The following is a 24,126-nucleotide window of genomic DNA, read 5'->3' as shown; positions in this document are numbered from 1 at the left end:
TCTCCGATCTCTCTCCGATCTCTCTGATCTCTCTCCGATCTCTCTCCGATCTCTCTCCGATCTCTCCGATCTCTCTCCGATCTCTCTCCGATCTCTCCCCGATCTCTCTCCGATCTCTCTCCGATCTCTCTGATCTCTCTCCGATCTCTCCGATCTCTCTCCGATCTCTCTCCGATCTCTCTGATCTCTCTCCGATCTCTCTCCGATCTCTCCGATCTCTCTCCGATCTCTCCGATCTCTCTCCGATCTCTCCCCGATCTCTCTCCGATCTCTCTCCGATCTCTCCCCGATCTCTCCCCGATCTCTCCGATCTCTCTCTGATCTCTCTCCGATCTCTCTCCGATCTCTCTCCGATCTCTCTCCGATCTCTCCGATCTCTCTCCGATCTCTCTCCGATCTCTCCCCGATCTCTCCGATCTCTCTCCGATCTCTCTCCGATCTCTCCCCGATCTCTCTCCGATCTCTCCGATCTCTCCGATCTCTCCGATCTCTCTCCGATCTCTCTCCGATCTCTCCCCGATCTCTCTCCGATCTCTCTCTGATCTCTCTCCGATCTCTCTCCGATCTCTCCGATCTCTCCGATCTCTCTCCGATCTCTCTCCGATCTCTCCCCGATCTCTCCGATCTCTCCCCGATCTCTCCGATCTCTCTCCGATCTCTCCGATCTCTCCGATCTCTCTCCGATCTCTCCGATCTCTCTGATCTCTCTCCGATCTCTCTCCGATCTCTCCCCGATCTCTCCCCGATCTCTCTCCGATCTCTCCGATCTCTCTCCGATCTCTCCGATCTCTCCGATCTCTCTCCGATCTCTCCGATCTCTCTGATCTCTCTCCGATCTCTCTCCGATCTCTCCGATCCCTCTCCGATCTCTCTCCGATCTCTCCGATCCCTCTCCGATCTCTCTCCGATCTCTCCGATCTCTCTCCGATCTCTCCGATCTCTCTGATCTCTCTCCGATCTCTCCGATCTCTCTCTGATCCTCTCCGATCTCTCTCCGATCTCTCTCCGATCTCTCCGATCTCTCTGATCCTCTCCGATCTCTCTCCGATCTCTCTCCGATCTCTCCGATCTCTCTGATCCTCTCCGATCTCTCTCCGATCCCTCTCCGATCTCTCTCCGATCTCTCCGATCTCTCTCCGATCTCTCCGATCTCTCTGATCTCTCTCCGATCTCTCCGATCTCTCTCTGATCCTCTCCGATCTCTCTCCGATCTCTCTCCGATCTCTCCGATCTCTCTGATCCTCTCCGATCTCTCTCCGATCTCTCTCCGATCTCTCCGATCTCTCTGATCCTCTCCGATCTCTCTCCGATCACTCTCCGATCTCTCTCCGATCTCTCCGATCTCTCTCCGATCTCTCTCTGATCTCTCTCTGATCTCTCTGATCTCTCTCCGATCTCTCCGATCTCTCTCCGATCTCTCTCCGATCTCTCTGATCTCTCTCCGATCTCTCCGATCTCTCTCCGATCTCTCTCCTCCCTGGCCCCGCCCCTTTCAGCTCCTGGCCCCGCCCCTCTCCTCCCTGGCCCCGCCCCTCTCCTCCCTGGCCCCGCCCCTCTCCGCTCCTGGCCCCGCCCCTCTCCTCCCTGGCCCCGCCCCCGCCCCGCGCATGCGCCGCCGCCGTTTCCGGTCCCTCCTGAGGGGAGGAGGAGCCGCGCGCCAAGATGGCGCAGGCGCTGTCGGCCGAGGAGTTCCGGAGGATGCAGGTGCGGCCGCGGCGCTCGGGGCGGCTCCCGGCGCTCTCAGGGGCTTCCGAGGGGCGGCGGCGGAATGGCGAGGGGGATGTGAAGGGTCCTGGGGGGGGAGGGGGGTGGGGGAGGTTGTGAGGGGGCCTGGGGGGCTCTGGGGCGTTCTGGAGGGTCCTGGGGGGTTCTGGGGGGCTCTGGGGGGTTCTGGGGGGTCCTGGGGGGCTCTGGGGGGTGGTTGTGGGGCTCTGGGGGGCTCTGGAGGGTCCTGGGGGGGCTCTGGGGGAGCTGAGGGGGTCCTGGGGTTGGTTTTGGGGGTCCTGGGGGTGTCTCTGGGGGATCCGGGGGGGTTCTGGGGGGACCTGAGGGTCCTGGGGTGGGTTTTGGGGGTCTCTGGGGGGTTCTGGGGTGGGTTTTGGGGGTCCTGGGAGGTCTCTGGGGGATCCGGGGGGGTCCTGGGGGTCCTGGGGTGGGTTTTGGGGGTCCGGGGGGGTCCTGGGGTCCGTTTTGGAGGTCTTGGGGGGTCTCTGGGGGATCTGGGGGTCCTGGGGTGGCTTTTGGGGGTCCCTGGGTTTGTCAGGCTCGGGGGGTCCTTGGGGGGATTCAGGGGAGATCTGGAGGGTCCCGAGGGTATTTTGGGGGGGTCTCTGGGGGTCTCTTTGCCCCCCCAAACCCGTCCCGGTGCCCCCCAGGCGCAGCTGCTGGAGCTGCGCTCCGAGAACTACCGGCTGTCGGACGAGCTGCGCAGGAACGGCGCCGGTACGGCCGGGGAGGGGAAATTTGGGGGGATTTTGGGGGGCTTTGGGTTTGGGGGGGGTCCCCAGCAGCTGGGGAGGGGTCTCACAGCCCCCCCTCACGGCTGGGACCCCCCCCCAGAGCTGTCGGGGCTGCGGCAGCGGGTGCAGATGCTGGACAGGGACCTGGCCAAGGCCAACAAGGTGAGGCTGGACCCCCAAAAAAATCCCAAATTCTTCTTGTGACCCCCCAAAAAAACCCCAAATTCTTCTTGTGGCCCCCCAAAAAAAATCCCAAATTCTTCTTGTGACCCTCCAAAAAAATCCCAAATTCTCCTTGTGACCCCCCAAAAAAAATCCCAAATTCTTCTTGTGACCCCCCAAAAAAAATCCCAAATTCTCCTCGTGGCCCCCCAAAAAAAACCCAAATTCTCCTCGTGGGCCCCCAAAAAAATCCCAAATTCTCCTCGTGGCCCCCCAAAAAAAACCCAAATTCTTCTTGTGACCCCCCAAAAAAATCCCAAATTCTTCTTGTGACCCCCCAAAAAAATCCCAAATTCTTCTTGTGGTCCCCCAAAAAAACCCCAAATTCTTCTTGTGACCCCCCAAAAAAATCCCAAATTCTCCTCGTGGCACCCCAAAAAAATCCCAAATTCTTCTTGTGACCCCCTAAAAAATCCCAAATTCTTCTCGTGGCCCCCCAAAAATACTCAAATTCTGGACCCCCCAAAAAATCCCAAATTCTTCTTGTGACCCCCCAAAAAAATCCCAAATTCTTCTTGTGGCCCCCCAAAAAAATCCCAAATTCTCCTCGTGGCCCCCTAAAAAAACCCCAAATTCTCCTCGTGGTCCCCCAAAAACACTCAAATTCTGGACCCCCCAAAAAATCCCAAATTCTTCTTGTGACCCCCCAAAAAAATCCCAAATTCTTCTTGTGACCCCCCAAAAAAATCCCAAATTCTGCACCCCCCCAAAAAAACCCCAAATTCTTCTTGTGACCCTCCAAAAAAAATCCCAAATTCTCCTTGTGGCCCCCCAAAAACACTCAAATTCTGGACCCCCCAAAAAATCCCAAATTCTCCTCATGACCCTCCCCCCCACCAAAACCCCCTCAAATTCTGGACCCCCCAAAAAACCCCAAATTCTCCTCGTGGCTCCCAAAACAACCCCAAATTCTCCTTGTGGCCCTCCAAAAAAATCCCAAATTCTCCTCGTGGCCCCCCAAAAAAACCCCAAATTCTCCTCGTGGCCCCCCCAAAACCCCTCAAATTCTGGACCCCCCCAAAAAAAATCCAAATTCTCCTTGTGACCCCCCTAAAAAAATCCCAAATTCTTCTTGTGACCCCCCTAAAAAATCCCAAATTCTTCTTGTGACCCCCCAAAAAAACCCCAAATTCTTCTTGTGACCCCCCAAAAAAATCCCAAATTCTCCTCGTGGCCCCCCCAAAACCCCTCAAATTCTGGACCCCCCAAAAAAACCCCAAATTCTTCTTGTGACCCCCCAAAAAAATCCCAAATTCTCCTCGTGGTCCCCCAAAAACACTCAAATTCTGGACCCTCCAAAAAACCCCAAATTCTCCTCATGTCCCCCCCAAAAACCCCAGATTCTCCTCGTGACCCCCCAAAAAATCCCAAATTCTTCTTGTGACCCTCCAAAGAAACCCCAAATTCTCCTCGTGGGCCCCCAAAAACACTCAAATTCTGGACCCCCAAAAAACCCCAAATCCTCCTCGTGGCCCTCCAAAAAAATCCCAAATTCTCCTCGTGGCCCCCCAAAAAAATCCCAAATTCTCCTTGTGGCCCCCCAAAAACACTCAAATTCTGGACCCCCAAAAAACCCCAAATTCTCCTCGTGACACCTCAAAAAAAACCCAAATTCCCCTTGTGACCCTCCCCCCCCACCAAAAACCCCTCAAATTCTGGACCCCCCAAAAAAAAAATCCAAATTCTCCTCATGTCCCCCCCAAAAACCCCAGATTCTCCTCGTGGCCCCCCAAAAACACCCCAAATTCTTCTTGTGACCCAGAAAAAACACTCAAATTCTCCCCATGTGCCCCCCAAAAAAATCCCAAATTCTCCTCATGACCTTCAAAAAAAATCCCAAATTCTCCTCGTGGCCCCCCAAAAACACTCAAATTCTGGACCCCCCCAAAAACCCCCAAATTCTCCTCATGACCCCACAAAAAATCCCCCCAAATTCTTTTCGTGACCCCTGAAAAGAAACCTCCAAATTCTTTTCGTGACCCCAGAAAAACTCAAATTCTCCTCATGTGTCCCCCAAAAAAACCCCAAATTCTTCTCATGACACCCCAAAAATAAACCCAAATTCCTCTCATGACCCCCCAGGACCCCCAAAATCCCTCTGAGATTCCTCCCATGACCCCCCCGTCCCCACCTGAGACCCCCAAAAATGCCCCTGGGACCCCCAAATCCCCCCCAAATCCCCCCAAAATCCCTCCAGACCCCCCTGGGACCCCCAAATCCCCCCAAAATCCCCCCAGACCCCCCTGGGACCCCCAAATCCCCCCAAAATCCTCCCCAGACCCCCCTGGGACCCCCAAATCCCCCCAAATCTCCCCAAAATCCTCCCCAGACCCTTCTGGGACCCCCAAATCCCCCCAAATCTCCCCGAAATCCCCCCCGGACCCCCGTGGGACCCCCAAATCTCCCCCAAAACCCCCCGGTGACCCCTCCCCTTCTTTTCCAGGCCCTCAGCAAGAGCAAGAAGGCCCAGGTGGGTCCTGGGGGGATTTTGGGGGGGGGTCTCGGGGTATGTTTTGGAGTCTCTGGGTTCATTTTGGGGTGTCTGGGGGATTCAGGGGAATTTTGGGGGTGTCTGAGGCCGTTTTGGGGATCTTTGGGGTCATTTTTGGGGTTTCTGGGCTCATTTTTGGGGTGTCTGAGCCCGTTTCTTGGGTGCGTGACCCCATTTTTGGGGTGTCTGAGCCTGTTTTTGGGGTGTGACTCCATTTTTAGGGTTTCTGATCCCATTTTTGGGGTGTCTGAGCCTGTTTTTGGGGTGTGACTCCATTTTTAGGGTGTCTGATCCCGTTTTTGGGGTGTCTGAGCCTGTTTTTGGGGTGTGACTCCATTTTTAGGGTGTCTGATCCCATTTTTGGGGTGTCTGAGCCTGTTTTTGGGGTGTGACTCCATTTTTAGGGTTTCTGATCCCATTTTTGGGGTGTCTGAGCCTTTTTTTGGGGTGTGACTCCATTTTTAGGGTTTCTGATCCCATTTTTGGGGTGTTTGAGCCTGTTTTTGGGGTGTGACTCCATTTTTAGGGTGTCTGATCCCATTTTTGGGGTGTCTGAGCCTGTTTTTGGGGTGTGACTCCATCTTTAGGGTGTCTGATCCCATTTTTGGGGTGTCTGAGCCTGTTTTTGGGGTGTGACTCCATTTTTAGGGTTTCTGATCCCGTTTTTGGGGTGTCTGAGCCTGTTTTTGGGGTGTGACCCCATTTTTAGGGTGTCTGATCCCATTTTTGGGGTGTCTGAGCCTTTTTTTGGGGTGTGACTCCATTTTTAGGGTGTCTGATCCCATTTTTGGGGTGTCTGAGCCTGTTTTTGGGGTGTGACTCCATTTTTAGGGTGTCTGATCCCATTTTTGGGGTGTCTGAGCCTGTTTTTGGGGTGTGACTCCATTTTTAGGGTGTCTGATCCCATTTTTGGGGTGTCTGAGCCTTTTTTTGGGGTGTGACTCCATTTTTAGGGTTTCTGATCCCGTTTTTGGGGTGTCTGAGCCTGTTTTTGGGGTGTGACTCCATTTTTAGGGTTTCTGATCCCATTTTTGGGGTGTCTGAGCCTGTTTTTGGGGTCCCCAGGAGGTGGAGGCCCTGCTGGGGCAGACCTGGGTTCTTCAGGGGGGTTCCTGAGGGTGTTTTGGGTTATTTTGGGGCTTTCTGAGGATTTCTGGGTGGGTTCGGGGACGTTTTTGGTGTTCCTGACCCCGTTTTTGGGGTGTCTGAGCCAATTTTTGGGGTTCCCATCCCATTTTTGGGGTCCCCAGGAGGTGGAGGCGCTGCTGGGGGAGACCAGGATGCTGCAGGGGAAGCTGCAGAGCCAAGAGGACGATTTCCGTCTGCAGAACAGCACCCTGCTGAGGGAGCTGGCCAAGGTGGGCCCAAAACCCCCCAAAATCCCCCCAAAATCCCCCCAAAATTCCCCCAAAATACCCCCAGCACCCTGCTGAGGGAGCTGGCCAAGGTGGACCCAAAACTCCCCAAAATCCCCCCAAAATTCCCCCCAAAATCCCCCCAAAATTCCCCAAAAATCCCCCCTGGGACCCCAGCCCCCTGCTGAGGGAGCTGGCCAAGGTGGGCCCAAAACCCCCAAAATCCCCCCAAAATCCCCCCAAAATTCCCCCCAAAATTCCCCCTGACACCACCAGCACCCTGCTGAGGGAGCTGGCCAAGGTGGGCCCAAAATCCCCAAAATCCCCCCAAAATTCCCCCAAAATTCCCCCAAAATACCCCCAGCACCCTGCTGAGGGAGCTGGCCAAGGTGGGCCCAAAACCCCCAAAATCCCCCCAAAATTCTTCCCAAAATACCCCCAAAATACCCCCAGCACCCTGCTGAAGGAGCTGGCCAAGGTGGGCCCAAAACCCCCAAAATCCCCCCAAAATTCCCCCTAAAATCCCCCCAAAATCCCCCCAAAATCCCCTCAACATCCCCCCAGAGATCCCCCCAAAATCCCCCCAAAATTCCCCCCAAATCCCCCCAAAATTCCCCCTGACACCACCAGCACCGTCCTGAGGGAGCTGGCCAAGGTGGGCCCCAAATTTCCCCCAAATCGCCCCAAAATTCCCACAAAAATCTCCCCAAAATCTCCCCAATTCCCTCCCAAAATTTCCCACAAATTCCCCCCAAAATCCCCCCAAAATCTCCCCAAATCCCCCCCAAAACGCCACAAAATCACCCCGGGACCCCCAAAATCTCTTCCTGTACCCTTTAAATCCCCCAGAGGGGCGATTTTTGGGGTTCCCAGGGGTGATTTTGGGGTGAATTTTGGGGGTCCCAGAGATGATTTTGGGGTGGGTTTTGGAGTGAATTTTGGGGGTCCCACGGGTGATTTTGGGGTGATTTTTGGGGTTCCCAGGGGTGATTTTGGGGTGAATTTTGGGGGTCCCAGGGGTGATTTTGGGGTGAATTTTGGGGGTTCCCAGGGGTGATTTTGGGGTGAATTTTGGGGGTCCCAGGGGTGATTTTGGGGTTGATTTTTTGGGGGGTCCTAGAGGTGATTTTGGGGTGAATTTTGGGGGTCCCAGGGGTGATTTTGGGTTTATTTTTGGGGGTCCCAGAGTTGATTTTGGGGTGAATTTTGGGGGTCCCAGAGATGATTTTGGGGTGGGTTTTGGGGTGAATTTTGGGGTTCCCAGGGGTGATTTTGGGGTGATTTTGGGGTGATTTTTGGGGTGATTTTTGGGGGTCCCAGGGGTGATTTTGGGGTGGATTTTGGAGTGAATTTTGGGGTTCCCAGGGGTGATTTTGGGTTGATTTTTGGGGGTCCCAGAGATGATTTTGGGGTGGATTTTGGGGTGATTTTTGGGGGTCCCAGAGATGATTTTGGGGTGGATTTTGGAGTGAATTTTGGGGGTCCCACGGGTGATTTTGGGGTGATTTTTGGGGGTCCCAGAGATGATTTTGGGGTGGGTTTTGGGGTGATTTTTGGGGGTCCCAGGGGTGATTTTGGGGTGAATTTTGGGGTTCCCAGGGGTGATTTTGGGGTGATTTTTGGGGGTCCCAGGGGTGATTTTGGGGTGAATTTTGGGGGTCCCGGGGTGATTTTGGGGTGGATTTTGGGGGGTCCCAGAGTTGATTTTGGGGTGATTTTTGGGGGTCCCAGGGGTGATTTTGGGGTGAATTTTGGGGTTCCCAGGGGTGATTTTGGGGTGATTTTTGGGGGTCCCAGGGGTGATTTTGGGGTGGATTTTGGAGTGAATTTTGGGGGTCCCAGGGGTGATTTTGGGGTGATTTTTGGGGGTCCCAGAGTTGATTTTGGGGTGATTTTTGGGGTCCCAGAGTTGATTTTGGGGTGGATTTTGGAGTGAATTTTGGGGTTCCCAGGGGTGATTTTGGGGTGATTTTTGGGGGTCCCAGAGTTGATTTTGGGGTGATTTTTGGGGGTCCCAGCTCTGTGCCCAGATCGAGGGGCTCGAGGAGGAGAACCGGCGGCTGCAGGAGGGGGGGGCGGGGGGAGCCCCCCGAGACCCCCCCGGGACCCCCCGAGACCCCCCCGGGACCCCCCTGAGCTCGGCCCAGCCCCCCCAGGGCGATGGGGGGACCCCCGAAGGTGAGGGGGGGTCTGGGAGGGATTTTGGGGGGTCCTGGGTGAGAATTTGGGGGTCTGGGAGGGATTTTGGGGGATCCTGGGTGAGAATTTGGGGGTCTGGGGTGGATTTTGGGGGTCCTGGGTGGGAATTTGGGGGTCTGGGGGGGATTTTGGGGGTCTGGGGGAGATTTTGGGGGTCCTGGGTGGGATTTTGGGGGTCCTGGGGGGATTTTGGGGGTCTGGGGTGGATTTTGGGGGGTCCTGGGGGTGATTTTGGGGGTCCCAGGGGTGATTTTGGGGGTCCTGGGTGGGAATTTGGGGGGTCCTGGGTGGGAATTTGGGGGTCCTGGGGTGGATTTTGGGGGTCTGGGGGGATTTTGGGGGGTCCTGGGGAGAATTTGGGGGTCCTGGGGAGAATTTGGGGGTCCTGGGGGGATTTTGGGGGGTCCTGGATGGGATTTTGGGGTCCTGGGGGGTTTTGGGGTCCTGGGGTGGATTTTGGGGGTCTGGGAGGGATTTTGGGGTCCTGGGGTGGATTTTGGGGGTCCTGGGGGGGATTTTGGGGGGGTTCAGGGTCTCTGATACCCCTCCCCCTCCCAGAGCCCCCCCAAAAAGAAGAGAAAGAGGAGGGGGGAGGGGGGGACGCCCCCCCATGGAGCCCCCAGCCCCCCCCGCCCAGGTACGGGGTTTTGGGGGGATTTTGGGGGATTTTGGGGGTTTTTTGGGGGGTTTTGGGGGGATTTTGGGGGATTTTGGGGGTTTTTTGGGGGTTTTTGGGGGGTTTTTGGGGGGATTCGGGGTTTTTTTGGGGGGATTTTGGGTTTTTTGTGGGGGAGATTTTGGGTTTTGGGGGGTATTTTGGGTTTTTTTGGGGGGATTTTGTTATTTTGGGGGGGTCTGGGTTTGCTTTTGGGGATTTTTTGGGGGGATTTTGGTTTTTTTGGGGGGAGATTTTGGGTTTTTGGGGGAATTTTGTGGTTTTTTTGGACGGTCTGGGCTTGATTTTGGGGTTTTTTGGGAGATTTTGGTTTTTTTGGGGGAGATTTTGGGTTTTTTTGGGGGGGGATTTTGGGTTTTTTTGGGGGAGATTTTGAGTTTTTTTGGGGGGGGATTTTGTTTTTTTGTGGGGGGGGATTTTGGGGTGGTCTGGGTTTGCTTTTGGGTTTTTTTTGGGGGGATTTTGGGTTTTTTTGGGGGATTTTGGGGTTTTTTTGGGGAGGATTTTGGGGTTTTTTGGGGAGGATTTTGGGTTTTTTTTGGGGGATTTTGGGGTTTTTTGGGGGATTTTGGGGTTTTTTTGGGGAGGATTTTGGGGTTTTTTGGGGAGGATTTTGGGGTTTTTTGGGGGATTTTGGGTTTTTTTGGGGAGGATTTTGGGGTTTTTTTTGGGGGGATTTTGGGATTTTTGGGAGGATTTTGGGGGTGTCTGGGTTTTCTGGGGGGGAATTTTGGGGGCACCGGGGAGGTTTTTTGGGGGATTTTGGGTTTTTTTGGGGAGGATTTTGGGGTTTTTTGGGGGATTTTGGGGTTTTTTTTGGGGAGGATTTTGGGTTTTTTTTTGGGGAGGATTTTGGGGTTTTTTGGGGAGGATTTTGGGTTTTTTTGGGGAGGATTTTGGGTTTTTTTGGGGGATTTCGGGGTTTTTTGGGGGATTTTGGGTTTTTTTGGGGGGATTTCGGGGTTTTTTGGGGAGGATTTTGGGGTTTTTTGGGGAGGATTTTGGGGTTTTTTTGGGGAGGATTTTGGGGTTTTTTTGGGAGGATTTTGGGGTTTTTTTGGGGGAGGTTTCTCAAGGGAATTTTGGGGCTTGGAATAAATTTGGGGAATTCGGGTTTATTTTTTTGGGTGGGTGGTCTTTGGAGGAGATTTTGGGGGGAAATGCGGGATTTTGAGGGACGGAGAATTTGGGGTTTTTTTGGGTGGAATTTTGGGGGGATTTTGGGGGTTTTGGGGAGGGGGGAGGTGGAATTTGGGGGGTCTCACGGGGGTCTCTCGCAGGCTGAGGTGACCCAGCTGCAGGAGGAGGTGGCCAAGGTGAGGGGGAAATTTGGGTTTTTTTGGGAGGATTTGGGGTGTTTTTGGAGGATTTGGGGTTTTTTGGGAGGATTTGGGGAGATTTTTTTTTTTTTTTTGAGGATTTTGGGGTTTTTTTAGAGGATTTGGGTGAGATTTGGGTTTTTTTGGAGAGGATTTGGGATTTTTTTAGAGGATTCGGGTGAGATTTGGGGTTTTTTGGGGAGGATTTGGGATTTTTTGGGAGGATTCGGGGGGGTTTTTTTGAAAGGATTTGGGTAAAATTTAAGCCTTTTGGGGAGGATTTGGGGTTTTTGGGTTGAATTTGGGTTTTTTTGGGGAGGATTTGGGTTTTTTTGAAAGGATTTGGGTGAGATTTGGATTTTTTTGGGGAGGATTTGGGGGTTTTTGGGAAGATTTGCGGTTTTTGGGTTAAATTTAGTTTTTTTTGGGGAGGATTTGGGTTTTTTTGGGAGGGTTTGGGTTTTTTTGGGAGGATTTGGGGTTTTTGGGTTGGATTTGGGTTTTTTTGGGGAGGATTTGGGGTTTTTGGGTTGGATTTGGCTTTTTTGGGGAGGATTTGGGGTTTTTTGGGGAGGATTTGGGTTTTTTTGGGAGGATTTTGGGGGATTTTTTTTTGTTTTTTGAGGATTTGGGGGTTTTTTTGGTGCAATTTGGGGCTTTTTTGGGACCTCCAAGGGGAAATTTGGTGGTTCCTGGACGTGATTTTTTGGGATTTGGATCCCAGAGGGATTTGGGATTTTGGGGAGAGTTTTGGGGAGGAATTTGGTGATTTTTGGGGGGCTTCCAAGTGGTTCCCCCCCTCAATTTTGTGCCCCCCACCCCAAATTTCCCAGCTGACGGAGGAGCTGCGGGAACAGCGAGAGAGGTGAGAATTTTGGCAAATTTTGGGGGATTTTTGGGAATTTTTTCCCACCATTTTTCCTCCTTTGCCCCCATTTTTCTCCCCATTTTTCCCATTTTTTCCAATTTTCCCTGTTTCTTCATTTCCCCCCCCAATTTCCCCCTTTTTTCCCCTATTTTCCCTCATTTCTCCCAAATTTTTAATCAACTTTCCCTCATTTTCTGCATTTCCCTCTAATTTCCCCCATTTTCCCTTTTTTCCCCCCATTTCTCTCAAATTTTCACCCATTTTTCCGATTTTTCCCCATTTTCCCAATTTCCCCCCAATTTTTCCCATTTCCCCCCAATTTTCACCCTTTTTTCCCCATTTTTCCTTTTTTCTCCCCATTTGCTTCAAATTTTCCCCCATTTCCCCCCAATTTTTTCTATTTTTCCATATTTTTCCCATTTCCTTATTTTTTCTCCATTTTCCCCCAATTTCCCCCTTTTTTTGCCCATTTTTCCTTCTTTCCCCCCATTTCTCCCAATTTTTCACCCATTATTCCTCCAATTTTTTCCCAATTTTTTTCCCAATTTTCCCCCAATTTTCACTCTTTTTTCCCCCATTTCCCCCCAATTTTCCCCTTTTTTTGCCCATTTTTGCCCATTTCCCCCCATTTTTTCCCCAGTTTTCTCCGCCTGCAGGAGGAGAAGGAGACGCTGCTCCAGGAGAGCCGGTGGGGGATTTGGGGGAAATTTGGGGGATTTTGGGGAATTTGGGGGATTTTGGGAGATTTTGGGGGAATTTGGGGGATTTTGGGGTCCCTGGTGTTTTGGGGTGGTTTTGGGGTGGTTTTTGAGGTGCTTTTGGGTGTTTTTGGGGTGTTTTTGAGGATATTTTGGGGGTGGTTTTGGGGTGTTTTGGGTGGTTTTTGGGGTGTTTTTGGTGTCCCCACGTTTCTGGGTGTTTTTGAAGATATTTTTGGGGTGTTTTGGGTGTTTTTGGGGATATTTTTGGGGTGTTTTTGGGGATGTTTTTGAGGATGTTTTTGGGGTGTTTTGGGTGTTTTTGGGGATGTTTTCGAGGATGTTTTTGGGGTGTTTTTGGCGTCCCCACATTTCGGGGTGTTCTTGGGTGTTTTTGAGGATGTTTTTGGGTGGTTTTTGGGATGTTTTAGGTGTCCCCACGTTTCTGACGTTTTGGGGTGTTTTTTGGGGTGTTTTTAGGGTGGTTTTGGGGTGTTTTGGGTGGTTTTTGGGTGTTTTGGATGTTTTTGGGGTTGTTTTTGATGTCCCCACATTTTGGGGTGGTTTCGGGGTGTTTCGGGTGTTTTGGGGGTGTTTCTGAGGGTGTTTTGGGGTGTTTTGGGTGTTTCTGGGGTGTTTCTGAGGGTGTTTTGGGGTGTCTGGGGTGTTTCTGGGGTGTTTCTGAGGGTGTTTCAGGGTGTCTGGGGTGTTTTGGGTGTTTCTGAGGGTGTTTTGGGGTGTTTTGGGGTGTCTGGGGTGTTTCTGAGGGTGTTTTGGAGTGTCTGGGGTGTTTTTGGGTGTTTCCGAGTGTGTTTTGGGGTGTCTGGGGTGTTTCTGAGGGTGTTTCTGAGGGTGTTTTGGGGTGTTTTGGGTGTTTCTGGGGTGTTTCTGAGGGTGTTTTGGGGTGTCTGGGGTGTCTGGGGTGTTTCTGAGGGTGTTTTGGGTGTTTTTGGGTGTTTCTGAGGGTGTTTCGGGGTGTTTCTGAGGGTGTTTCTGAGGGTGTTTCGGGGTGTTTCGGGGTGTTTTTGGGTGTTTCTGAGGGTGTTTTGGGGTGTTTTGGGGTGTTTCTGAGGGTGTTTCGGGGTGTTTCGGGGTGTTTTTGGGTGTTTCTGAGGGTGTTTTGGGGTGTTTTGGGGTGTTTCTGAGGGTGTTTCGGGGTGTCTGGGGTGTTTTGGGGTGTTTCTGAGGGTGTTTCGGGGTGTCTGGGGTGTTTCTGGGTGTTTCCGAGTGTGTTTCGGGGTGTCTGGGGTGTCTGGGGTGTTTCTGAGGGTGTTTCGGGTGTTTTTGGGGTGTCCCCAGGGCCCGCTGGGACGCGCAGGCGCAGGAGCTGCAGGCTCGGGGCCGGCGGCTGCAGCAGGAGCTGGAGGCGGCCACCAAGGTGGGGCAGGGCCCCAGAGAGACCCCAGACCCAATAGAGACCCCAGAGAGACCCAGAGAGACCCAGAGAGACCCAGAGAGACCCCAGACCCCACAGGGACCCCAGACCCAATAGAGACCCCAGAGAGACCCCAGAGAGACCCCAGACCCAATAGAGACCCCAGACCCAATAGAGACCCCAGAGAGACCCAGAGAGACCCAGAGAGACCCCAGACCCAATAGAGACCCCAGACCCAATAGAGACCCCAGACCCAATAGAGACCCCATAGAGACCCCAGAGAGACCCCATAGACCCCATAGACCCCATAGAGACCATAGAGACCCCATAGAGACCCCCCAGTGCCCGTGGGGTGTTTTTGTGGTGTTTTTGGGGTGGTTTTGGGGTGGTTTTGGGGTGTTTTTGGGGTGTTTTTGGGGTGTTTTTGGGGTGGTTTTGGGGTGTTTTTGGGGTGTTTTTGTGGTGTTTTTGGGGTGGTTTTGGGGTGGTTTTGGGGTGTTTTTGTGGTGTTTTTGGGGTGTTTTTGTGGTGGTTTTGGGGTGGTTTTGGGGTGGTTTTGGGGTGTTTTTGGGGTGTTTTTGTGGTGTTTTTGGGGTGGTTTTGGGGTGGTTTTGGGGTGGTTTTGGGGTGGTTTTGGGGTGATTTTGGGTGTTTTGGGGTGTTTTTGGGGTGGTTTTGGGGTGATTTTGGGGTGTTTCGGGGCAGGCCCAGGCGGGGCTGCGGGAGCTGAGTGAGGCCCAGGCCCGGGAGCTGCGGGACAGCCGGAGCCAGAGGGAGAGGCTGGAGAGGGAGCTGCAGGTACGGGGGGGTCCTGGGGGGTTTGGGGGTCCTGGGGGGTTTGGGGGGTCTTTGGGGGGTCTTTGGGGGGATTTGGGGGGGATTTGGGGGGATTTTGGGTCTTTTCAGGGGGATTTGGGGAGTCCTGGGGGGGATTTGGGGTCTTTTCAGGGGGATTTGGGGGGTCATGCGGGCGGTTTGGGGGGTCCTGGGGGATTTGGGGGGTCCTGGGGGGGATTTCGGGGGTCCTGGGGGGGATTTGGGGTCTTTTCAGGGGGATCTGGGGGGTCTTTGGGGGGATTTGGGATCTTTTCAGGGGAATTTGGGGGTTCCTGGGGGTATTTTGGGGGATCCTGGGGGTTTTGGGGTCTTTTCAGGGGGATTTGGGGGTCCTGGGGGGAATTTGAGGAGGTCCTGGGGGGGTTCTGTGAGGATTTGGAGGATCCTGGAGGGGTCCTGGAGGAGTTTGGGGTCTTTTCAGGGGGATTTGGGGGGTCCTGGGGGGTATTTTGGGGGGTCCTGTGGGGGTTTGGGGTCTTTTCAGGGGAAATGTGGGGGACCTGGGAGGGATTTGGGGATCCTGGGGTCTTTCTGTGACGATTTGGGGGTCCTGGGGGTAATTTGGGGGGGTCCTGGGGGGGTTCTGTGAGGGTTTGGAGGGTCCTGGGGGAGTCCTGGAGGACTCTGGGGTCTTTTCAGGGGAATTTGGGGGTCCTGGGGGGGTTTTGGGGGGTCCCCAGGCAGATTTTGGGGCTCCCAGGGGATTTAGGGGGGTCCCCAGGCAGATTTTGGGGCTCCCGGGGGGTTTTGGGGGGTCCCTGGGCAGATTTTGGGGCTCCCGGGGGATTTCGGGGGGTCCCCAGGCAGATTTTGGGGCTCCCGGGAGATTTCAGGGGTCCCCAGGCAGATTTTGGGGCTCCCGGGGGATTTCGGGGGGTCCCCAGGCAGATTTTGGGGCTCCCAGGGGATTTTGGGGGGTCCCCAGGCAGATTTTGGGGCTCCCAGGGGATTTTGGGGGGTCCCCAGGCAGATTTTGGGGATTTCAGGGGGTCCCCAGGCAGATTTTGGGGCTCCCGGGGGATTTCGGGGGGTCCCCAGGCAGATTTTGGGGATTTCGGGGGATCCCCAGGCAGATTTTGGGGCTCCCGGGGGATTTTGGGGGGTCCCCAGGCAGATTTTGGGGATTTCGGGGGGTTTGGGGGGGTCCCCGGGCAGATTTTGGGGCTCCCAGGGGATTTCGGGGGGTCCCCAGGCAGATTTTGGGGCTCCCGGGGGGTTTTGGGGGGTCCCCAGGCAGATTTTGGGGCTCCCGGGGGATTTCGGGGGGTCCCCGGGCAGATTTTGGGGTGTCCCCAGGTGTGCTCAGGTGAGCGGGAGGAGCTGCGCCAGCGCCTGCACGAGGCCGAGGCCGCCCAGGTGACCCCAAAAACCCCCCGAGACCCCTCCCCACTTTTGGGGTCCCCCCCCAGGCATTGGGGACCCCCCAAAATCTCCCCGTGCCCCCCCAGGAGCGGCTGAGGGAGGAGCAGGAGCAGCAGCGGGGGCAGCTCGAGGTCAGCGAGGTTTGGGGGATTTTGGGGAAATTTGGGGGGAAATTTTGGGGGGTTGGGGGAAATTTGGGAGATTTTGAGGAAAATTTGGGAGGGGGGGGGGATTTTGGGGGAAATTTTAGATTTTGGGGTAAGTTTTGGGAGGATTTTGAGGAAAATTTGGGGGAAATTTTGGGGGACAATTCAGGGACGTTTTGGGGGTAAATTGTAGGAGATTTTGGTGTAAATTTTGGGGGGATTTTGAGGAAAAATTGGGGGAAATTGGGGGATTTTGGATAAATTTTTGAGGAAAATTTGGGGGATTGGGGGAAATTTTGGGGGAAATTTGGGGGATTTTTGATAAATTTGGGGGGGGATTTTGGGGTAAATTTTAGGTCCCTATCTGACCCCAAAATGTCCCCGAATTGTCCCCAAATGTCCCCAAATAGCCCTGAATTGTCCCCAGATTTCCCGAAATTGTCCCAAAAATGTCCCCAAAATGTCCCTGAATTGTCCCCAGATGTCCCAAATTGTCCCCAAATGTCCCAAATTGTCCCAAATTGTCCCCAAATGTGCCCAAATTGTCTCCAAATGTCCCAAATTGTCCCCAAATGTTCCCAAATTGTCCCCAAATGTCCCAAATTGTCCCCAAATTGTCCCCAAATGTCCCAAATTGTCCCCAAATTGTCCCCAAATTGTCCCCAAATGTCCCAAATTGTCCCCAAATGTTCCCAAATTGTCCCCAAATGTCCCCAAATTGTCCCCAAATTGTCCCCAAATGTTCCCAAATGTCCCCAAATGTCCCCAAATGTCCCCAAATGTCCCCAGATGTGCCAAATTGTCCCCAAATGTTCCCAAATGTCCCCAAATGTCCCCAAATGTCCCCAAATGTCCCCAAATGTCCCAAATGTCCCAAATTGTCCCCAAATGTCCCAAATTGTCCCCAAATGTCCCCAAATGTTCCCAAATGTCCCAAATTGTCCCCAAATGTTCCCAAATGTCCCCAAATGTCCCCTCAGGAGGAGCTGGGGCAGCTGCGGGCGGCGCTGGGGGAGGAGCAGCGGCTGCGGGAGCTGCACGAGGCCGAAGGACGAGCCCTGAGGCAGGTGAGAGCCCAAAATCCCCAAAAAGTGCCCCAAAAATCCTCAAAAACTGCCCTGAAATCCACTGAAACTGCCCAAAATCCCCAAAAACTGCCCCAAAAATCCTCAAAAACTGCCCTGAAATCCACTGAAACTGCCCAAAATCCCCAAAACTGCCCTGAAATCCCCAAAAACTGCCCCGAAATCCCCAAAAACTGCCCCAAAATCCCCTAAAACTGCCCCAAAAATCCTTAGAAACTGCCCTGAAATCCACTGAAACTGCCCAAAATCCCCAAAAACTGCCCCAAAAATCCTCAAAAACTGCCCTGAAATCCACTGAAACTGCCCCAAAATCCCCTAAAACTGCCCCAAAATCCCCAAAAACTGCCCGAAATCCCCAAAAACTGCCCCGAAATCCCCAAAAACTGCCCCAAAATCCACTGAAACTGCCCCAAAATCCCCAAAAACTGCCCCGAAATCCCCAAAAACTGCCCTGAAATCCACTGAAACTCCCCCAAAATCCCCAAAAACTGCCCCAAAAATCCTCAAAAACTGCCCCAAAATCTCCCAAAACTGCCCCAAAATCCACTGAAATAACCCTAAAATCCCCAAAAACTGCCCCAAAATCCCCCAAAACTGCCCCAAAATCCCCTAAAACTGCCCCAAAATCCACTGAAACAGCCTCAAAAACCCCAAAACCAGCCCCAAAACCAGCCCCAAAAACCCACTGAAACAGCCTCAAAACTGCCCCAAAATCCCCTAAAACTGCCCAAAAATCACCTGAAGTCCCCAAAACTCTCCTGAAATCCCCTAAAACGCCCCAAAATCCCGTGAAACTCTCCAAAATCCTCCTCAAGCCCCCCAAAAATCTCCTAAACCTCCCCAAACCCCCCCCTTCAAATCCCCTAAAACCTTCCCAAAAATCCCCTAAAACTCCCAAAATCCTCCCAAACCCTCCCAAAAAATCCCCCGAGACTCCCCAAAACCTCCCAAAAATGCCCCGAGACTCCCCAAAACCTCCCAAAAATGCCCCGAGACTCCCCAAAACCTCCCCAAAATCCCCCGAGACTCCCCAAACCCTCCCAAAAATCCCCCGAGACTCCCCAAACCCTCCCAAAAATGCCCCGAGACTCCCCAAAACCTCCCAAAACTGTCCAAGACTCCCCAAAACCTCCCAAAAATGCCCCAGACTCCCCAAAACCTCCCAAAAATCCCCCGAGACTCCCCAAAACCTCCCAAAAATGCCCCGAGACTCCCCAAAACCTCCCAAAAATCCCCCGAGACTCCCCAAACCCTCCCAAAAATGCCCCGAGACTCCCCAAAACCTCCCAAAAATGCCCCGAGACTCCCCAAACCCTCCCAAAAATCCCCCGAGACTCCCCAAAACCTCCCAAAAATGCCCCGAGACTCCCCAAAACCTCCCAAAAATGCCCCGAGACTCCCCAAACCCTCCCAAAAATGCCCCGAGACTCCCCAAAACCTCCCAAAAATCCCCCGAGACTCCCCAAAACCTCCCAAAAATGCCCCGAGACTCCCCAAAACCTCCCAAAAATGCCCCGAGACTCCCCAAACCCTCCCAAAAATCCCCCGAGACTCCCCAAAAATCCCCCGAGACTCCCCAAAACCTCCCAAAAATCCCCCGAGACTCCCCAAAAATCCCCCGAGACTCCCCAAAACCTCCCAAAAATGCCCCGAGACTCCCCAAAACCTCCCAAAAATCCTCCGAGACTCCCCAAAACCTCCCAAAAATCCCCCGAGACTCCCCAAAACCTCCCAAAAATCCTCCGAGACTCCCCAAAACCTCCCAAAAATCCCCCGAGACTCCCCAAACCCTCCCAAAAATCCCCCGAGACTCCCCAAACCCTCCCAAAAATCCCCCGAGACTCCCCAAAACCTCCCAAAAATCCCCCGAGACTCCCCAAAACCTCCCCAAAATCCCCCGAGACTCCCCAAAACCTCCCAAAAATCCCCCGAGACTCCCCAAAACCTCCCAAAAATCCCCCGAGACTCCCCAAAACCTCCCAAAAATCCCCCAAAATCCCCGTCAGGAGCTGAAGGACGTGCGGGACGCGCAGCGCATCCTGGAGAAGAAAGGCAGCGCCGCCGTGAGCGACCCCGGGAGGGGATTCGGGGACCCCCCGAAAGTTTTCGGGACCCCCCCCGAGAGATTTGGGGGTTCCCCAAACGTGCCCAAAAACGCCGAATTTTGCCCCAAACCAGCTGAAGGACCTGCGCAGGCAGCTGCAGCTGGAGCGGCGCCGCGGGGAGCGGCTGCAGGAGCGGCTGCAGGAGCTGCTGGTGCCCAGCAGGAACCGCTCGGGTCAGGGGGGGCACCCCCAAATTTGGGGTGGGGGAGAACCTCAAAGACATTTTTTGGGGGGGGAAGACCACGAAAAAATTTTTGGGGGAGAAACTCCAAAATTTGGAGGAGTTACCTCAGAATTTGGCGGGGGGGGATTTAAATCTAAAATCCCTAAAATTTGGGATGGCAACCCTAAAATGGGGGAGAGGGGAACTTCGGAATTTGGGGAGGTGGGAACTCAGAAATTTGGGGAGTGGTGACCCCCAAAATTTTGAGGGTGGGAGAAGCCTCAGGGAGGGGGGGAAACCCCAAAATTGAGGAGTGGGAGCCCCAAAATTTGGGGAGGGGGGAACCCGTAAATTCGTGGGAGGGGGTAACCCCAAAATTTGGGGAGGGGTAGCACCAACATTTGGAGGAGAACTCTAAAATTTGGGGAGGGGGAGCCCCAGAATGGGACCCTGATGGATTTTGGGGTCCCTGATGGGATTTTGGGGGTTCCCAGGTATATTTTGGGGTCCCTGAAGGATTTTGGGGTCCCTGATGGGATTTTGGGGTCCCTGATGGATTTTTGGGGTCCCTGTTGGGATTTTGGGGGTCCCTGATGGGATTTTGGGGTCCCTGATGGATTTTGGGGTCCCTGATGGGATTTTTGGGGTCCCTGATGAATTTTGAGGGTCCCTGATGGATTTTGGGGGTCCCTGATGGGTTTTGGGGTCCCTGATGGATTTTGGGGGTTCCCAGGTATATTTTGGGGTCCCTGATGGATTTTGGGGGTCCCTGATGGGTTTTGGGGTCCCTGATGGGTTTTTGGGGTCCCTGATGGGATTTTGGGGTCCCTGATGGGATTTTGGGGGTTCCCAGGTATATTTTGGGGTCCCTGTTGGGTTTTTTGGGGGTTCCCAGGTATATTTTGGGGTCCCTGATGGATTTTGGGGGGTCCCTGATGGATTTTGGGGTCCCTGATGGGATTTTGGGGTCCCTGATGGGATTTTGGGGTCCCTGATGGGATTTTGGGGTCCCTGGTGGGATTTTGGGGGTCCCTGATGGATTTGGGGTCCCTGTTGGGATTTTTGGGGTCCCTGATGGGATTTTGGGGGTCCCTGATGGATTTTGGGGTCCCTGTTGAGATTTTGGGGTCCCTGATGGATTTTGGGGGTTCCCAGGTATATTTTGGGGTCCCTGATGGGATTTTGGGGTCCCTGATGGATTTTGGGGGTCCCTGGTGGGATTTTGGGGGTCCCTGATGGGATTTTTGGGGTCCCTGGTGGATTTTTGGGGGTCCCTGGTGGGATTTTGGGGGTCCCTGATGGATTTTGGGGTCCCTGACGGATTTTGGGGGTTCCCAGGTATATTTTGGGGTCCCTGATGGATTTTGGGGGTTCCCAGGTATATTTTGGGGTCCCTGATGGATTTTGGGGTCCCTGATGGATTTTGGGGGTCCCTGATGGGATTTTTGGGGTCCCTGATGGATTTTGGGGTCCCTGATGGATTTTGGGGGTCCCTGATGGGTTTTGGGGTCCCCCAGGGCTGGAGGAGCTGGGATTGGACGGCGGCTCGTCCCCGGGGCGGGGCCCGGGCGGGGACAGCAGCTCCGTGTCCTCATTGGGCCGCGACGGCTCCGCCCCCGGCAGCACCAAGGTGGGCGGGGCCGAACGGGTTAAAGGGGCGGGGCCTGGCTGGGCGTGGCTCCGGTGGGCGTGCCCTTGGTGGGGCTCCGGTGGGCGGGGCTCCGGTGGGGCTTTGGTGGGCGTGGCTCCTGTGGGCGTGGCCTTTGTGGGCGTGGCCTTGTTGGGGCTCCGGTGGGCGTGGCCTTGGCGGGGCTCCGGTGGGCGTGGCCTTGGTGGGCGTGGCTCCGGTGGGCGTGGCTCCGGTGGGCGTGGCTCCGGTGGGCGTGGCCTGACGGCCCGGCCCCGCCCCGCGCAGTCGGGCTCGGGCAGCCCCGGGGGCGGCAGCGCCGGGGGGGTCCCGGCCGGGGGGGGCCTGTCCCCGGCAGAGGTGGCCGAGCTGTTCCAGAGGCTGGCCCAGAGCCAGCAGGAGCGCTGGCTGCTGGAGGAGAAGGTACTGGGAGCACTGGGAGCGACTGGGAACGGGTCGGGAGCGAGCTGGGGGGGACTGGGAGGGACTGGGGGGACTGGGAGGGACTGGGGAGGAACTGGGAATGGGTTGGGAGCGAACTGGGAGCGAGCTGGGAGGGACTGGGGGGACTGGGAGGGACTGGGAGGGAACTGGGGGAATCTGGGAAGAACTGGGAGGGAACTGGGAGAGACTGGGAGGAACTGGGAAGGACTGGGGGAAACTGGGAGGGACTGGGAAGGACAGGGAGGGAACTGGGAGGGACTGGAAAGGATTGGGAGGAATTGGGAAGGACTCAGAGGGAACTGGAATGGACTGGGGGGACTGGGATGGGACTTGGGGGAACTGGGAGTGACTGGGAAGGACTGGGAGGAACCTGGGGGGACTGGGGGGGACTGGCAGGGACTGGGAGGGAACTGCAGGGGCACTGGGAGGGAACTGGGAAGGACTGGGAAGGGACTGGGAGGGACTGGGAGGGACTGGGAAGGACTGGGAGGAACTGGGAGGGACTGGGAGGGACTGGAAGCGACTGGGAGGAACTGGGAGGGACTGGGAGGAACTGGGAGGGACTGGGAGGAACTGGGAGGGACCTGGGGCACCGCTCACCTGGAGCTGCCGGGGCAGGTGAGGCACCTGGAGGTGTCGAGCGCGTCCATGGCCGAGGATCTGTGCAGGAAAAGCGCCATCATCCAGAGCTTCGTCAGGGACAGCCGCACAGGTGAGGGCACCCGGGCTCACCTGGTGGCACCTGGGCCTCAGGTGGACCTCACCTGTCCCAGCTGTCACTGTAGCCTCACCTGTCCCAGCTGTTCCACTGCTGTCACCTGTGCTGCACGGCCCTCCCTCACCTGTACCCTCACCTGTGCTGCATGGCCCTCCCTCACCTGTACCCTCACCTGTGCTGCACGGCCCTCCCTCACCTGTACCCTCACTTGGCACTGCAGCCAGCCGTCAGCTCACCTGTCCCTTCCTCAGCTGTCCCCATCCGTCTGATGGTTCTTACCTGTGCCAGTGTCACCTGTGCCCTGACCTGGCCCAGTCTCACCTGTCCCAGTCTCACCTGTCCCCACCTGTCCCAGTCTCACCTGTCCCTCTCACCTGTCCCAGTCTCACCTGTCCCCCTCACCTGTCCCCCTCACCTGTCCCAGTCTCACCTATCCCAGTCTCACCTGTCCCCCTCACCTATCCCAGTCTCACCTGTCCCCTCTCACCTGTCCATCTCACCTGTCTTTCTCACCTGTCCCAGTCTCACCTGTCCCTCTCACCTGTCCCAGTCTCCCTTGTCCCTCTCACCTGTCCCTCTCACCTGTCCCATCTCACCTGTCCCCCTCACCTGTCCCATCTCACCTGTCCCATCTCACCTGTCCCCCTCACCTGTCCCAGTCTCACCTGTCCCAGTGTCACCTGTCCCTCTCACCTGTCCCCACCTGCCCGCAGAGGCGGCGGGGCCGGCGCGGCGCGGGGCGGGGGCGGGGCCGGGCCCCGGTGAGGAGGGGCTGCGGGAGATGAACAAGAAGCTGCAGAACCTCCTGGAGGAGCAGCTGACCAAGAACCTGCACCTGGCACAGGTGAGGGGGCGGGGCCCGAAGGGGCGGGGCTTGTGAGAAAGGGGCGTGGCTTGAGAGAAAAGGGGCGTGGCTTGTGAGAAAGGGGCGTGGCTTGTGAGAAAGGGGCGGGGTTGTGAGAAAAGGGGTGCGGTTTGTGAGAAAAGGGGCGGGGCTTGCGAGAAAGGGGCGTGGCTTGTGAGAAAGGGGCGGGGGTTGTGAGGAAAGGGGTGTGGCTTGTGAGAAAGGGGCGTGGCTCCCAAAAGCCCATCGTTTGTGGAGATGGGCGTGGTCTGTGGAAAGGGGTGTGGCTAAACGGGGTGTGGCTCATCGGGGGCGTGGTTTAAACGTGGGGGTGTGGCATAAGCGATGACATCACCGAGTTTACCGACGTGAAAGGGCGGGGCTTAAAGTGGAGGCGGGGCTTTCGGCGGTGGGCGTGGCCAGGACAGGGCGTGGCCGCTCTGGGGGCGTGGCCTCGCGCAGTGGGCGTGGCCTGTTCCCATCCTCATTCCCCTTTTCCAGGACCTGGAGTCGCTGTCCCAGGAGCTGGCGCAGCTCAGGAAGGAACAGGCGACCCCCTCGGGACCCCCCTGAGGGGCGGGGCCTCGCCTGGTGGGCGGGGCCTCGCCCCCGCAGGCTCCGCCCCCCGGCCGGGGCGCTGCTGCGGGGGAGGCGTTGCCCCTTTAAGGCCGTGCTGGGCCCCGCCGGCATTGCCCCTTTAAGGCGGGACGGTTCTTTACATGGCGTTGCCCCTTTAAGGGTGGGGTGGGGGTGTTTCCCGGGTGGGCGTTGCCCCTTTAAGAGCTGGGTCGGTCCCCGCCGCGGCGTTGCCGCTTTAAGGAGGAGGTGGTCCCCACTGTGGCATTGCCCGTTTAAGGGGGGTCCCGCATGCGCCCCCCCCTCTCCCCCCCAATAAACCCGATGTGAATCGCTGCCTCTGACGTCATTTTGCTGCCTTGGGAAAGGGCGGGAGGGCTCGGTGACGTCATTTAAGAGCCTCCCTGCCGAGCCCGCCCCGTGACGTCACTTCCGCGCGCTGCCCCGGATGTTGTTGCCGCGGCCGCGGCCGCAGGACGGGCACGGGCGCGCCGCGGCTCCGGATCCCCCCGCCCCAGCCCCGCGCACCGGCCCGCCGGGGGGCGCGGCGTGACGTC

At 55.6% G+C, this 24,126-nt stretch overlaps 1 protein-coding gene across 1 annotated transcript; it reads left to right on the top strand.

The window, feature by feature from the left end:
- The first annotated feature begins 1,626 nt into the window (after positions 1 to 1,626).
- On the top strand, positions 1,627 to 23,906 carry LOC110481757 (GRIP1-associated protein 1). Its single transcript, XM_077789664.1, has 22 exons — positions 1,627 to 1,704; positions 2,376 to 2,442; positions 2,560 to 2,621; positions 5,125 to 5,151; positions 6,423 to 6,530; positions 8,546 to 8,632; positions 9,325 to 9,363; positions 10,683 to 10,718; positions 11,555 to 11,586; positions 12,230 to 12,277; positions 13,587 to 13,665; positions 14,368 to 14,460; positions 15,796 to 15,855; positions 15,948 to 15,992; positions 16,988 to 17,074; positions 19,099 to 19,155; positions 19,271 to 19,370; positions 20,878 to 20,990; positions 21,276 to 21,410; positions 22,050 to 22,143; positions 22,863 to 22,993; positions 23,495 to 23,906. The coding sequence occupies exons 1-22, from the start codon at positions 1,663 to 1,665 to the stop codon at positions 23,564 to 23,566; spliced, it is 1,614 nt and encodes a 537-aa protein (XP_077645790.1). The 5' UTR covers positions 1,627 to 1,662; the 3' UTR covers positions 23,567 to 23,906.
- Positions 23,907 to 24,126: the final 220 nt, after the last annotated feature.

The sequence above is a fragment of the Lonchura striata genome, chromosome 36, assembly GCF_046129695.1.
Source record: "Lonchura striata isolate bLonStr1 chromosome 36, bLonStr1.mat, whole genome shotgun sequence".
Lineage (NCBI taxonomy): Eukaryota > Metazoa > Chordata > Aves > Passeriformes > Estrildidae > Lonchura > Lonchura striata.
Note: the sequence above shows the minus strand (reverse complement) of the source record. Positions and strands in the feature narration are given on the sequence as shown.